At 43.3% G+C, this 12,575-nt stretch overlaps 1 protein-coding gene across 2 annotated transcripts; it reads left to right on the forward strand.

Annotated features, from left to right (window-relative positions):
* The first annotated feature begins 887 nt into the window (after positions 1-887).
* On the forward strand, positions 888-12,116 carry LOC133415930 (protein sprouty homolog 3). 2 transcript variants are annotated; one of them, XM_061702483.1, is made up of 2 exons: positions 888-1,149; positions 7,484-12,116. In XM_061702483.1, the coding sequence occupies exon 2, from the start codon at positions 7,570-7,572 to the stop codon at positions 8,476-8,478; it is 909 nt and encodes a 302-aa protein (XP_061558467.1). In that variant the 5' UTR covers positions 888-1,149; positions 7,484-7,569; the 3' UTR covers positions 8,479-12,116. The 2 variants fall into 2 exon arrangements, with proteins under 2 accessions (XP_061558467.1, XP_061558468.1); XM_061702484.1 differs by having other exon boundaries at positions 888-1,025.
* Positions 12,117-12,575: the final 459 nt, after the last annotated feature.

Consider the following 12,575-nt stretch of genomic DNA (forward strand, 5'->3'; position numbering starts at 1 on the left):
AATGATACAGTATATGCTATGAAGAAACGGGAGACTGTCATATAACATCACTGTGAAGAAACAAAAAGACTTGCTCGCACAGTGGTCACACAGGCAAACCGCTTGTTTCAACTTGTTTTTGTTTTTAGCTTCGTTGAAGTTAAACTGACACGAAGCAAGAGAATTAAGCATTGTATATTTAAACACCAAGATGTTCAAGCAAACTATATCATTTCCTCGAAGAAAAGTGTGCTAGCTTAATCCTAACGCAATGTGAAATGCCATAGACGGGCTAACAGACATTAGCATAGATGTTAAGGTAATTATGAACCTTTAAACAAAAACAAGCATCAACAATACTCAGCGAAAGTTCCCTGTATACTCCACATAGTGATTTGGATTTGCTACTTGTCCTTGTTGCGATTGTGTGCGTGTGTGTGTGTGTGTGTGTGTGAGTGTGTGTGTGAGATGGCCACTTGAGTGCACGTGCATGAAGTGGCTTGTATTCAGTGATGAGAGAGGGTGGGGGTCGAGAGGGAGGAGTGTGTCAGAGAGAGAGAGAGAGAGAGAGAGAGAGCGCATCTAGCCCTCAGAGTCATTCATCTCTGGAGAAGAGAGGTGGACGCTACAACAGGGCAGGAAGAGAGTTCTTTGTAAACAATTTGTGCCTTCCATCTCTTGACTTCTCTGCATTTTCTTCTCCTACTTTTTCACCCGCTCCCGACCATGAAACTCGCGCCTCTTCCTCATCTCCGACTTGCTCGCTCGCCAGCATCCTCAGAAGGCACGCACGCCGTGTGATTTTGAGAGGAAGACGAAGGCAGTGGTGGTGGGGGAGGAGGTGACCTCAGGAGGACGCACAGGGATCCCAGCTCCGGGAAGAGGAGGAGGAGGAGGAGGAGGAGGAGGAGGAAGAGTGCACATCCTGCTGATAGAGAGCATCTATGAAGCCTTTCTTTTCCTCCATGCACACGCACACGGACATTTGCGATTGATTTTCCCATGAACTATGACAAGGACTTATTCAGCATTCAGCGCCCTGTGAAGTAAGTTACTATAGTTACCACAGACTCGTATAGTAAACATATTAGTTGACGTGAAGATCATTTGCATAAAAGTACAATAAGGACGAGCTGCACGTGTGCAAAATGGATCTCAATCCAATCAGAGGTAAGTGCACCCTTTCCAAAACTAGACAAGTTCGTATATGCGTGGTGAGGATGCCCATATGGGTGTTCATACACTTTGTAGGGACACAAGTTTGCTGATGTTCATACACTTTGCTTAAACAGCCACATCATGGGGATCCCTTGTGGTATAAGGGATCAAAAATCACTGTCTCCTAACGGAAGTGTATATGTGCAGGCATTCACTCCTTCAGGAGGTCTAACGTCCGGTTACACTCTGGTTACCTCTTGAGGCGTGGGGACCAGAAATCACTGCTCATAATGGAAGATGTGTATGTTTTCTGGTATTAAGTACTGCAGGATGACAAAAGTCTGGTTATACTGGCACATCATGGAGTCGCTTGGCGATACAGGGACCATAAATCAGGAACCCCGTAAGGGAAATTTGTTTCAACGTGTATTGTGGTATTCACCATTGAATGACAACATTCTGGATACAGTGTCTCTTGTGGCATGGTGACCACAAATCACTCAGAATTTAATGGGGACAAATAAAACAGAAATAATACGGTCCTTTACCTTTTAGCGCACGGAGACCAAAAATCACAGCCCCGATAATTGAAGTGTGTGAATATATTCTGGTAATAATGTCGGCTTGTAGCGTAGGGACCAAACATCTGGTCGTATTACAGTAATATTATGGTTACCTCTTGAAGCAATGGGGCCGATAACTTGAGTTTTTGTATGTTTTCTGTTTTTTCTCACTAAATCTGGTTTGACAGTCATGTCTTAGTGTCGCTTTTAGCGTTTGGACCAAAAATCTGGTCACATTACAATAATGTCATGGTTACTGCTTTAAGCTTGGGGAGCAAAAAATCACGGCCATGGTAACTGAAGCATTTGAATGTTTTGGGGTATTTCTCATCACCAAGTCTGGTTACACAATCCCGTCACGGGGACCAAAAATCATGGCCCCCACAATGAAAGTGTTTTGGGATAAACCATTTCATTGGGACAAATGTCTGGGAACAGAGTCACATCATTGTGTTGGATTCTAGCATAGGGAACACAAACCTGGTCCTATAACAGTGATATGGTTACCTCTAGGAGCATGGGGACCAAAGATCACAACCCCGTTAACTGAAGTTTGTCAATGGAGTCTGTTTTTTTATTTTGTCTTCAGGTGTGGTGACACAGTCTCATCATGGGGACCAAAAATCACACCCAACCTAATGCACATTTGTGTGTGTGTGTGTGTGTGTGTGTAAACGTGACCAGGATGCGCATGCAGGGTTTGCCATTGATTGTCCTCAAGGTCGGATGCAGAATGTCGATACCCATCTCCGCTGGGGTGGGCCCGCGATGGTGGGCCCATGCATGATGGGATGTGAGTGATGTTTTGGGCGGGTGTGGGTTAGGAGGGGGAGTGAACGTGGATGATGGAGCGGAGAAGTGGTCGGAGGAATAACCAGCCACGGGATGGGAGGGAGCTGTGGGGCGGAAGAGGGGATGAGGACAGAGGGAGCAAGGGAGGGGTAGGATGGCCGGACGTTGAAATGAATGAATGGCTGAAGGAGAAAGGGAGGGAAGGGATGAATGGATTTATTTTTTTATTTTTTTAACGCCACAGCAGAAGCACTAATGGTGCGACTAATGCACTGTACAACCACAGCGCTTCGGAGATATATGATTTGCATGAGAAGACAACTTTACTGAGTTAGATTTGCCAAACAATTCTGTACAAAAGTATTGGGACACACCTCTTAATCAATTAATTAATCAATCAGGGCTTTCATGGGCTTTTCCTATCAGGGGCCATTTCCTTCGAGTCCTATGAGCCATATTAAATACCATAACAATGGGGGTTTCCATCAAAGTTGATTGTCTATTTAATTGAAGCACATTTTATTGTGTCCTAGGAACACCCGTACCGCACAAAATTATTCCAAATAAATGTAAAAAAAAATGTTTACGTTTATCCAAACTTACCTCGCCGGTGCGCTTGGAGAGCTGACAATGGCGTTCTGGTGGAACGTTGTTGTAGTGGCATCGCTTTCATGAGTCGCGAGGTTAGAGCGCGTCCTTTTTCACCTCCGTTACAACTGGATGCAATAGAGAAGTTATTGACAAAAACCTTTATACTGTACCAAAAAATAGCATTTTCCAGGTACGTTTTCTCATGATAGACAACCCTAGCATGTTTATTGTTGGGAAGTGAAACTAGCTTTGGGGGATGGATTTTAAAAAATTCCAGGGAACGCTAGCGAACTGTAAATGGTCCCATTGACCGGAAATGGCGGCTCCAAACCAAAATGAAAGACTTTCATTGTTTTTTTCGAGCACGGCTACTGAAACATGTTTTCTCATAGTAGACAAGCCTACTACGTTTTATGTTGCTAAGTCAAACTGGCTTCGGGGGGGTGAATGAAAAAAATGTAAATAAAAATTGCAGGCATGGCTACCAAACTGAAAAAGACAAGAAAATGACCATAAAATGGTGGCTCGATAGCAAAATGGCAGCCTTCTGGTATCCTTTAGGGCATGGGTTCTTTTTTTGCACGTCTACTCATGATAGACATGTACACCAAATTTCACGTTGCTATGTGAAACTGGTCTCGGGGTTTGCATTTTCCCCAAATTCCAGGGTGTGCTACCAAGCCAATTTTGGAAGAAAGCCCCAAAATAAAGTCCCAAAAGATCAAACCTGCAAATGTTCATAATATATCTTAAAAATTGTTTGTTGTTGCTTCCTTCTTTTTATCAATTTATCATGGCCCCCAGAGGACTTTATCAAAACTGAAATGCTTCCCCACCCATGAGCTATGGGAACTTCCTCCCCAACTTTCCCTCAGACATCCTTTCATCATATTTATATTTAAAAATCATTAAGAGTGTTGTGATCCTTTGGTCATTGGCTGACCCTTTCCTTCCTGTGACCCCCTGCCCCCCTCCCCTCCTGGTCTTCAGTGTCTATTTGAGTCTGTCCGTCACGGTCAGATTCAGCACATCCGGTATCTCATCAAGTTTATTGTCATCCAATCCTGCTGCTGCTGCTCCCGGGAGGGCATTGAGAAAGGAAAGCCTCTGGGTCTTAGTGCCTAGTGTATACCATGGCCCATATAATATAAGACAAAATGCTAATGCATGCATGATAATGGGGAGGTGGGGGATGGGCGGCTTTATGCAATGCTCTCGGTTGCACACCTGCTACACTAGATGGTCCAATGTCGAACATAAGGGTAACGTGTAGGCAGTTCATGTGACCACACCGGCTTGCATTTAGCCCAGTAATGTAACCAAAAGAGTGTGGAAAGGTAGGCAATGACAAAAATCTGAAATCACTCATATTGTTTCGTGCAGAACCTGGAAACAAATTCCATGAATGTTCTTATTTGTGGTTTTTAATTGTGAGAAGTCAGTTTCGAGTACGGCGGCCGAAGTTAGCGCCACCGACAGGAAGGACGCAAGAGTTCGGCATTGGTGTGCATAGTCGTATTCTATGCATAGTCGTATTCTGCCACATCTTACGCATAGTCGTATTCTGCCACAAGATACGGTCTTAAACTCACTTTTTTTTTTTCCGTTTACACTCGTAAAGCAGCACAATTTCAAAGTGGAATTCTTATAGGCTGAAATGTGGACATTTTTAGGCAAACACAAATAACAGCACAGGACATAGCTGTTCGTTTTTGTGGGCTGTATGTTTGCAGGAATGCGAGACCAGGGAATTGTCGCCTCTTCTGAATGTGAAAAGCTTTTTGCTTTTTGTATAACTTTTAATGTTGAGCAAAAAAACAAATATTTTGCCTCTGTGTGGGGCCACCGAGACGAAAAGAAATAAAAAGTAGCGAGCAGAATTTACCTCAATGCAAATGAAGAAAAATGTTTCTTCTACACAAAAATACTGAACTATGAATAAAACGTATGTTGCCTTAAAACTACTCTGACAAGTACAATTACTCCACGTTACTTATGTAACTGTAATGCGCTACTGCCCACCTCTGCTTCAAACTTTGACTTGAAACATTAGCTTGAATCCTCAGGAGGTCTTCTTCAACTTCTAAAGTTGATAAATGTGTTGACCTACGGATGCATCACACTTGAACTAATATTCTCTTCTTGGAGATTATACAGTATGTGCGAAGAAGTGCCCCCCCCCCCGCCCCCCCTCACTTGCAGTAACTTTTTCTAAAATAGCTTGGTTGCTTGCATGAGGTCATCGCGGAGAGAGCTTGCTCGGTCCATTAAAAAGCCCCATCGACCGTCAGCGGAAGTCAAAGGAAGAAACGCATTTCGACCTTGAGCGAGCATGTTTTTTTTTCGACGGAGGTAGATAGCCAAATTTGTCATACAAATCTTGGATAGGATTACATGGGCGGTGTACCTAATAAAGTGACCCAAGAGTCCTCAAAAATTGCTTCTGTGGAAATGAGTGGCTCACAGTGCATCCTGTTGTGTGTGTATGTGTGTGTGGTGGTGCACCCGTCCCATCAAACCGATACTCCCCCTGCACCGCAACAATGGCCTCGCTCAGGTTACTGCAATATTAACAACAGGGTCTCCGTTAAGGTTTTCCGCAGCCACGTTTTCACTTTTATCACGGCGGTTCAGAGGTGGCAAAAGTTTTTAAAAATTTAGGCGGCTGCTTAAATTTAGGCAACTGCTAGCACGAGCCATTTGCTACTGCACACCATATCAAAAACATTTCCCATAGATTTGGAAAAAATGCAAAATTAGCTCATGATGACTAAAAAAAAAAACAAAAAAAAAAAACGTATGTATTTTTTGAACGGTAATAGCTGGTGTCATGTATTGTGAGAAGGGAGGCTTGTATGGAAAGCCGTTTGAGCATTTATTCCATATCCTTGACATCCATCCAGGTCCATGGACTTGTCTGCTCTTCGTCATCACTAGTAAGACAATTCAGTCCACGACTAGAACGACTGTATCTTACTAGTGGTGCTTTTTCCACTGCTGCCTTCCACTACTGCATGACATTTCTGCACACTAGTTGGAAAAGGTTGCCGTACTAGTTGCACAACTAAATGTGAGTGAAATGTAGTGAGGCAAAACCCATCTACGTAGTAGGAGTTAACGGAACTATGTAAACACATCTGGCTGTATTTTTTTTTAGCTTGCTTGCTAGTTAGTTTGTTAGCTAGGTAGTAAATTGCCAGAATTACCATCTGTAAAAAGATCCGACTGTGTATTTATTTGGCTTGATCACTAGTTAGTTAATTAGTTAGCTTGTTAGGTAAATAGTGGCCAGAATTCTGTAAAAACATCTGGCTGTATGGTTATTTAGCTTGCTTGCTGGTAAATGAATTTGTTTCTTACTTAGCTTGTTACTAGTACTAGGCCTACTAGTGAAGTGCTGCACCAAAGATTTGTAGTTCAGTGACATTATATAAAGTTCTATGAGTTAATATGTAGCACTTCACTAGTAGGTCTAGACTTGCTTGTATTGCTACTGTAAAGGAGGGTTAGTGCGATGTTTAGCATTTATTGTGTGGTTGGCCGACATTTTTTGGCTTGACGGCCAAAAGTTCCTCTGAGGCGAGCATCGTCTTTAATGCGAGACTTCCGCCTTTTTCCTTATCTGCTTATCCATTCGTCTGGCGCTTTTATTCAATTGACTACTTTGCTGCCCGTGCATTTCCTGCACTTGTCTTTATTTTCCTTTCCCGAGCGTCCATGTAACATCTTTACAGCTAATTTATGCAGGGACACAAGGCCTTCTTTGCTGGCCTAAATGCGATCAAAAGCACTGACCTACATTTACAACCTAAATTCTAATATTTGTTTTGTGAAATTATATGAATTTATTCTCGTCTATTTTTTTTCCTTTTTTTGTCATTTCGTGTATATGTGCCCTGGATTTCGTAGCGTTAGTTTGTTAGTTGGTTAGCTTGTGAGCTATATAGTTTGCAGAATAGCTAGCTAGTTAGCTAAATAATTAGCATAATTATGCCCAAACATCTACAGTTATTCAGCTTGGTGCAAGTTAAAAAGCTTGTTAGCTATAATTAGACAGCTAGTTTGTAAGTTAGGTTGGTAGCTAAGTCGTTAACAGAACCACATGAAAACATCTGGCTGTATAGTTATTTACCGAACTCACCGGTTAGTTATTTAGCTAGATAGTTAATCAGCGAAAAGCTGACTGTAATTATTTAGCTTACGTGCTATTTTGCTAGTTTTGTAGCTTGTTGGCTAGTTATCAGAATTATAAAAAAAATATCTTATTGTGTAGTTATATTCAGCTTGCTCACAAATTAGATTAGGCAAAAACGTCTGACTGCATTTTGTGACTGCAGCTACGTTGTATTAGCACCAGCTCATCAACTAACCAGCATTCTTGTTGACTTCTGTATTGGCAGGTTTATCTGATGTCCCGTGAGAGTCAGCCTGGTGCTGCCCATCCTGGTGCCAACCATCCTGGTACCGCCAACTGTGGGTCTCTGACATGGACCCCGCTCATTCCTTTAGGATGGAGATGGACGGGCTGGACCTCCAGCAAGTCCCGGTGTTGTCGCTTGACCAGATCCGTGCCATCCGGACCCAAAACGACTACGTGGACCGGCCTGTGGCGCTGGAACTGGCGTCCCAGTCTGGATTTTTCTATGGCCACGACGAACGCCACCCGCATGGAATATACTCGCAGCACCCTCAGCCGCCCCGCCACACTGCCCTGCCCCGCAGCCAAAGTCAGCAGCACACCCACATCTCCCGTCTCAGCCGCTCTAGTACCGTGAGCTCCTCCATGTCCCGGACCAGTGCCGGCTCTGACCAGAGGCTTCTAGCAGGCTTGACACCCTCGCACTCCGGCTTGGCTTCGGTGGTGCGCACCCAACCGAAAGGGGAGCTCAAGCACGATGCTTCCCTGAGCAAAATCCTGGCCGAGGACGAGCTGTGCCGGCACCAGTTCATCTGCGAGCGCTGCGCCCGCTGCAAGTGCCACGAGTGCTGCACCCCGCGCCGACTGCCTTCCTGCTGGGCCTGTGGGCAGCGGTGCCTGTGCTCGGCTGAGAGCATGGTGGAATACGGCACCTGCCTGTGCTGCGTCAAAGGCCTCTTCTACCACTGCTCTGCGCAGGATGACGAGGACAACTGCGCTGACCAGCCGTGCTCCTGCTCCCCGACCCATGCCCTGGCCCGCTGGGGCACCTTGGGCCTCCTGGCTGTCTGCCTGCCCTGTCTCTGCTGCTACCCCCCTGCCCGGCTGTGCCTCGCCCTGTGCCGCTGCGCCCATGACCGGGCCACGCGACCCGGCTGCAGGTGCAGCAACACCAACACTGTGTGTCGCAAGATCTCCGCCTCTAACCCCAACCCGGGTCATCCCTCTGTGAGCAAGGCTGTGGAGAAGTCGCTATGACAGACCTGGATTGGTGGCAACAAGACGCCAACCTTACTAGTGCTCACCTACCTTGTATGCATCCACCTGTTCTACATCTCGGGAGGGACCAAAAGCTTCACTGTGCCTGTTCGCCTTGGAAACTACAAGCTCAACCTGAAGAAGAACTGAACTGAACTCGCCTTCCTTCTTCTGCCTAATCGGGATGTCTAAAACGTATTTATTTATTAACAGACCGGCTACTGACACGTTGCGGTCAACACCCGGACCAGGGACTTGATCAGGAACTCATGGTTCTACCGCAACCAATTACGGGATATAGACGCTTCCACTAAAGGTCTAAAGGCCAAGAAACCAATGATTTAAACATGACGACATTTGCAGCACATCTGGAACAATTTGACACTCACAAAAAAGGGACCACACACTGTCTGAATTGAATCTCAATGCCCTTAAGCTCATTTGTATGAGGTGGACTCACAGTACTGCGCAAACGTTGTAGGCCACAGAGGCAGATTGTATTTGGGTTAGGTTGTAGGCAACTTTATGGTTCCTGGAGGATCAGACGGTAGATTCTGGGACTTTTAACTAGATCCTCTGCCAAAAGCAATGGGTTCTACGTGCCACCCCCAGAAAATCTCATAGAAATCGCTTCTAACTGAATACGTCCTTGAGAGAAGTCACCGGTGGTAGCTTCAGACTTGTGCAAGTACATTTGCAGCTCATCTGGAGAACTTTAACACCCCTCATAAAAGGGACCACACACTCTCTGAATGAAATCTCAATGCCATTTAGCCGATTTATACGAGGTGGACGCAAAATACTGTGTAGAAGTCATGAGCCAACAAGACAAATCATATTTGAGTTAGCTTGCAGGCAACCTGCTTGCACCTGAAGGATCAGATGGTGGATTCAGGGAATTTGAAATATATCTTCCACTAAAATCTAATGGGTTCTACGTGCCACCTCTCTAGGAAATCTCATAGAAATGCCTTCTAACTAAATCTGTCCTCATACGAAGTCATTGGTGGCAGCCTCACTTCTGTGCAGTACTTTTGCAGCACCTCTGGAACCCTTTGACACCCAAAAAAAAAGGACAGTACTGCGCTGAAGTTGTGGACCACCGAGGTGATTTGTATTTGGGTGAGCTCGTGGGCGACTTCCTGGTTCCTGGTTGTGGGACCTTACCCTCTCTTGAAATGCTTGAAATCTGTCTTTTTTTTATAAAGTCACAGTCATTGGTGGTGGCCTCAGACTTTTGCATAGTACATTTGCAGCACCCCTAAAACATTTTGATCCCACAAAGGGGGACCACACACTGTTTGAATTCCATTAAGCTCATTTGTTTTAGATGGATGTACGGTACTGCGCAAAAGTCCCTGGCAACCTCCTGGTTCCTGAAGGACCAGATGATGGATTCCGGGAATGTACACAAACTTTTAAGATCTTCCACCCATAAAACAACGGGTTCCGTGCATCACCCCTCTAAAAAAAAATCTAATAGAAATGACATAATATCTAATGTCCATCCTTGGTGGTAGCCTCAGACTTTTTGGACCACCTAGGTATAAATTGTAATTGGGTTAGCTTGAAGGTGACTTCCTGGTTCCTGGGGGATCAGATGGTGGATTCTGGGACCATATTCACACTTTTAACTAGATCCTCCACCAAACACCAATGGGTTTTATGCACCACCCCTCTAGAAAATCTCGTAGAAATGCTTGGAATCTGTTGTACAAAATCACAGGCATTGGTGTTGGCCTCAGACGTTTGCGCAGTACCGTACAATGTTCTAAACGGTGGGTTATTCAACAACCGGGTGGGCATTTGTCCATCCAGTCTGTCTGTGTGCGTGTGTGTGTATGTGTGAAGAAAAAGAAGGAGTTGTCTTTTGTCTTATTTTTAGCCTCGCTGCTTAATGTTTGCACTGGTCCGGTCGGGTTTCTCGGTCTGTCGCCAAGCTCCCTGGTTGGGCCGCCGCCCAAACCCCGGTTCCCCTCGCATCTCCTGCCTCCTCTCATTCACCGGTTTATCCTCCTATCCCGCCGGCCGCGCCCGCCTCTCCTCTTACGCTGGCCGGTGGGCTAAAAGCCTCCCGTCGAGAGTTGATCAGACGGGCAATTATCTCTGTGATTGCTCTTAATGGGCCAGATGAGAACGCAGGACGGAGTTGCGGTGTTTTGGCGGACGGAGAAGAAGGCGGGACGGAGGGAAAAAAAGGAGGAGGCTCGGATTTCCAGACGTGTGCATGTGTGTGCATGTTTTCAAGCGAACGTGCATATGTGATTTTGGGATACATGGCAACAACACTGACGCGTTAAAACCTTCCTTTGCGATTATATTTTTATATGCAGATATGAGCTAACGGTGTTGAAATTATTTTTTTTTACTGCGCTTCCATGACAATAGTTGTCAGTTCAGGAACTTTTGGGGCCAGGAAGATCGACAAAAACAATCAAAAAATGATGCACAAGGCTTTAGTAGGATAGTGTACAAAATGTCTTTCAGCATAGAGGGCCAAAAACGTTATATTTTGTGGTAAAAAAAAAAAGAAAAAATTATAATAAATACAAGAGTTGAGAAATCATTTTAAAAGTAAATATTACAATAAAAAAGTTGTAGTATTACAAGAATAAAGTTGTAAAAAAATTGAATGCTCCCAAAATAAAGTGGTGATATTATAATTTTAAAAAAGTTGTAATATGACGATTAAAAAGTTGCGATGTTTTGGGAATACAACTGTAACATTATGAATAAAAAGGATAAAAAAATTATGAGAATAAATTATTATAATTCCGTGAATGATGTAATACATTTACATATAATTCCGTGAATGATGTAATACATTTACATGACAAATGTAATTTTACGAGAATAACGCTTGCTTGCTTATGTTTATCCTTGTACTATTCCGACGGTATCGTATTTATTCTCGTAATGTTTTGACTTCATTTTTGTAAAAGTATCATATTTTTCATGTAATTAAAAAAAACAAATTCTGGTAATGACACAACTTTATTCTCGTAATATGACAACGTTTTAACGTAATATTTGAAATGATTATTATTATTATTTTTAGATTCTGCTGTGGATTTGCGGTGCATTATTTCCCCACAACAAATCCTACTAAATTCTTGCGAGACTAGACCAAAAAGTTATGCAAAGTTGTCAAGGAGATCGTTTTGAACTGTTACGTGACTGCTCATGTTCGCGAAGAGCCTTTTATTGGACTGAAAATGAAACTTGAATTTATTCTTGGATGTGCGCCGAGAGGTACGTGTTATATATTTATTTGTTTCACATTGTATGAATCACACAGATTACATGAAGGGGCATTTTTGTTGTTTATTTTTGGTTTGCATTGGTGGCTAACGTTAGCTTGCTGCCTCAACAGTGGGGATGGGCAACCTTTTTCTAATCAGGGGCCATTTCAGCCCTCCAAGGGCTACATATATGGATACAAATAGAATAAAGTGAGTCATATTATTATGTATTTTGAGATTTTCTTTTTTTTTTTTAAATAAGTTTCTTTGATGTTCTTTTTTGCATGGTGGGCTGGACCAGATGCCCTTGTGGCTGCCTTAGGTTGCCCACCCCTCATTCACACAGTATAACTACTACACAAGCTTTTGGTGTTTGTTTGTTTGTTGTAGAGCAATTTAAGGAGAGTGTGTATATATATATATATATATATATATATATATATATATATATATATATATATATATATATATATATATATATGTATAGTCTTTTCGAAAAAGTAGATTTTTATTATAATTATTATGATGATACAGTATATGAACAGTGCACGTTTCTTTGCCAATGTGGTGTCATTGGTTATTTATTTACAGGTTAATCGACACCATGGAGTACAGTACGTGATTACGAGCGTGCTTGTCGTTTGTATTTTTGTTGTTGTTTTTTTTCTGGCTATGTGGTGTGGCTGCTGATGACGATCCAATAAAAAGGAGCTTTCCAAACATCAACAAACATCTGTGTCTGTTTTTAACGAGTGGGGACATTTTTTTGAAAATAAAAAATAAACAATTGTCGGGAAATTACGAGGATGGTGTTGTAAAGTGTGGAGAATAGAGTTGTAATGGTGCAAAAAAAGT

This window comes from Phycodurus eques, chromosome 17 (genome assembly GCF_024500275.1).
Source record: "Phycodurus eques isolate BA_2022a chromosome 17, UOR_Pequ_1.1, whole genome shotgun sequence".
Classification (NCBI taxonomy): domain Eukaryota; kingdom Metazoa; phylum Chordata; class Actinopteri; order Syngnathiformes; family Syngnathidae; genus Phycodurus; species Phycodurus eques.

Excerpts from the sequence above, each read along its gene's own strand:
- LOC133415930 (XM_061702483.1), top strand. The coding sequence starts at position 7,570 with ATGGACCCCGCTCATTCCTTTAGGATGGAGATGGACGGGCTGGACCTC.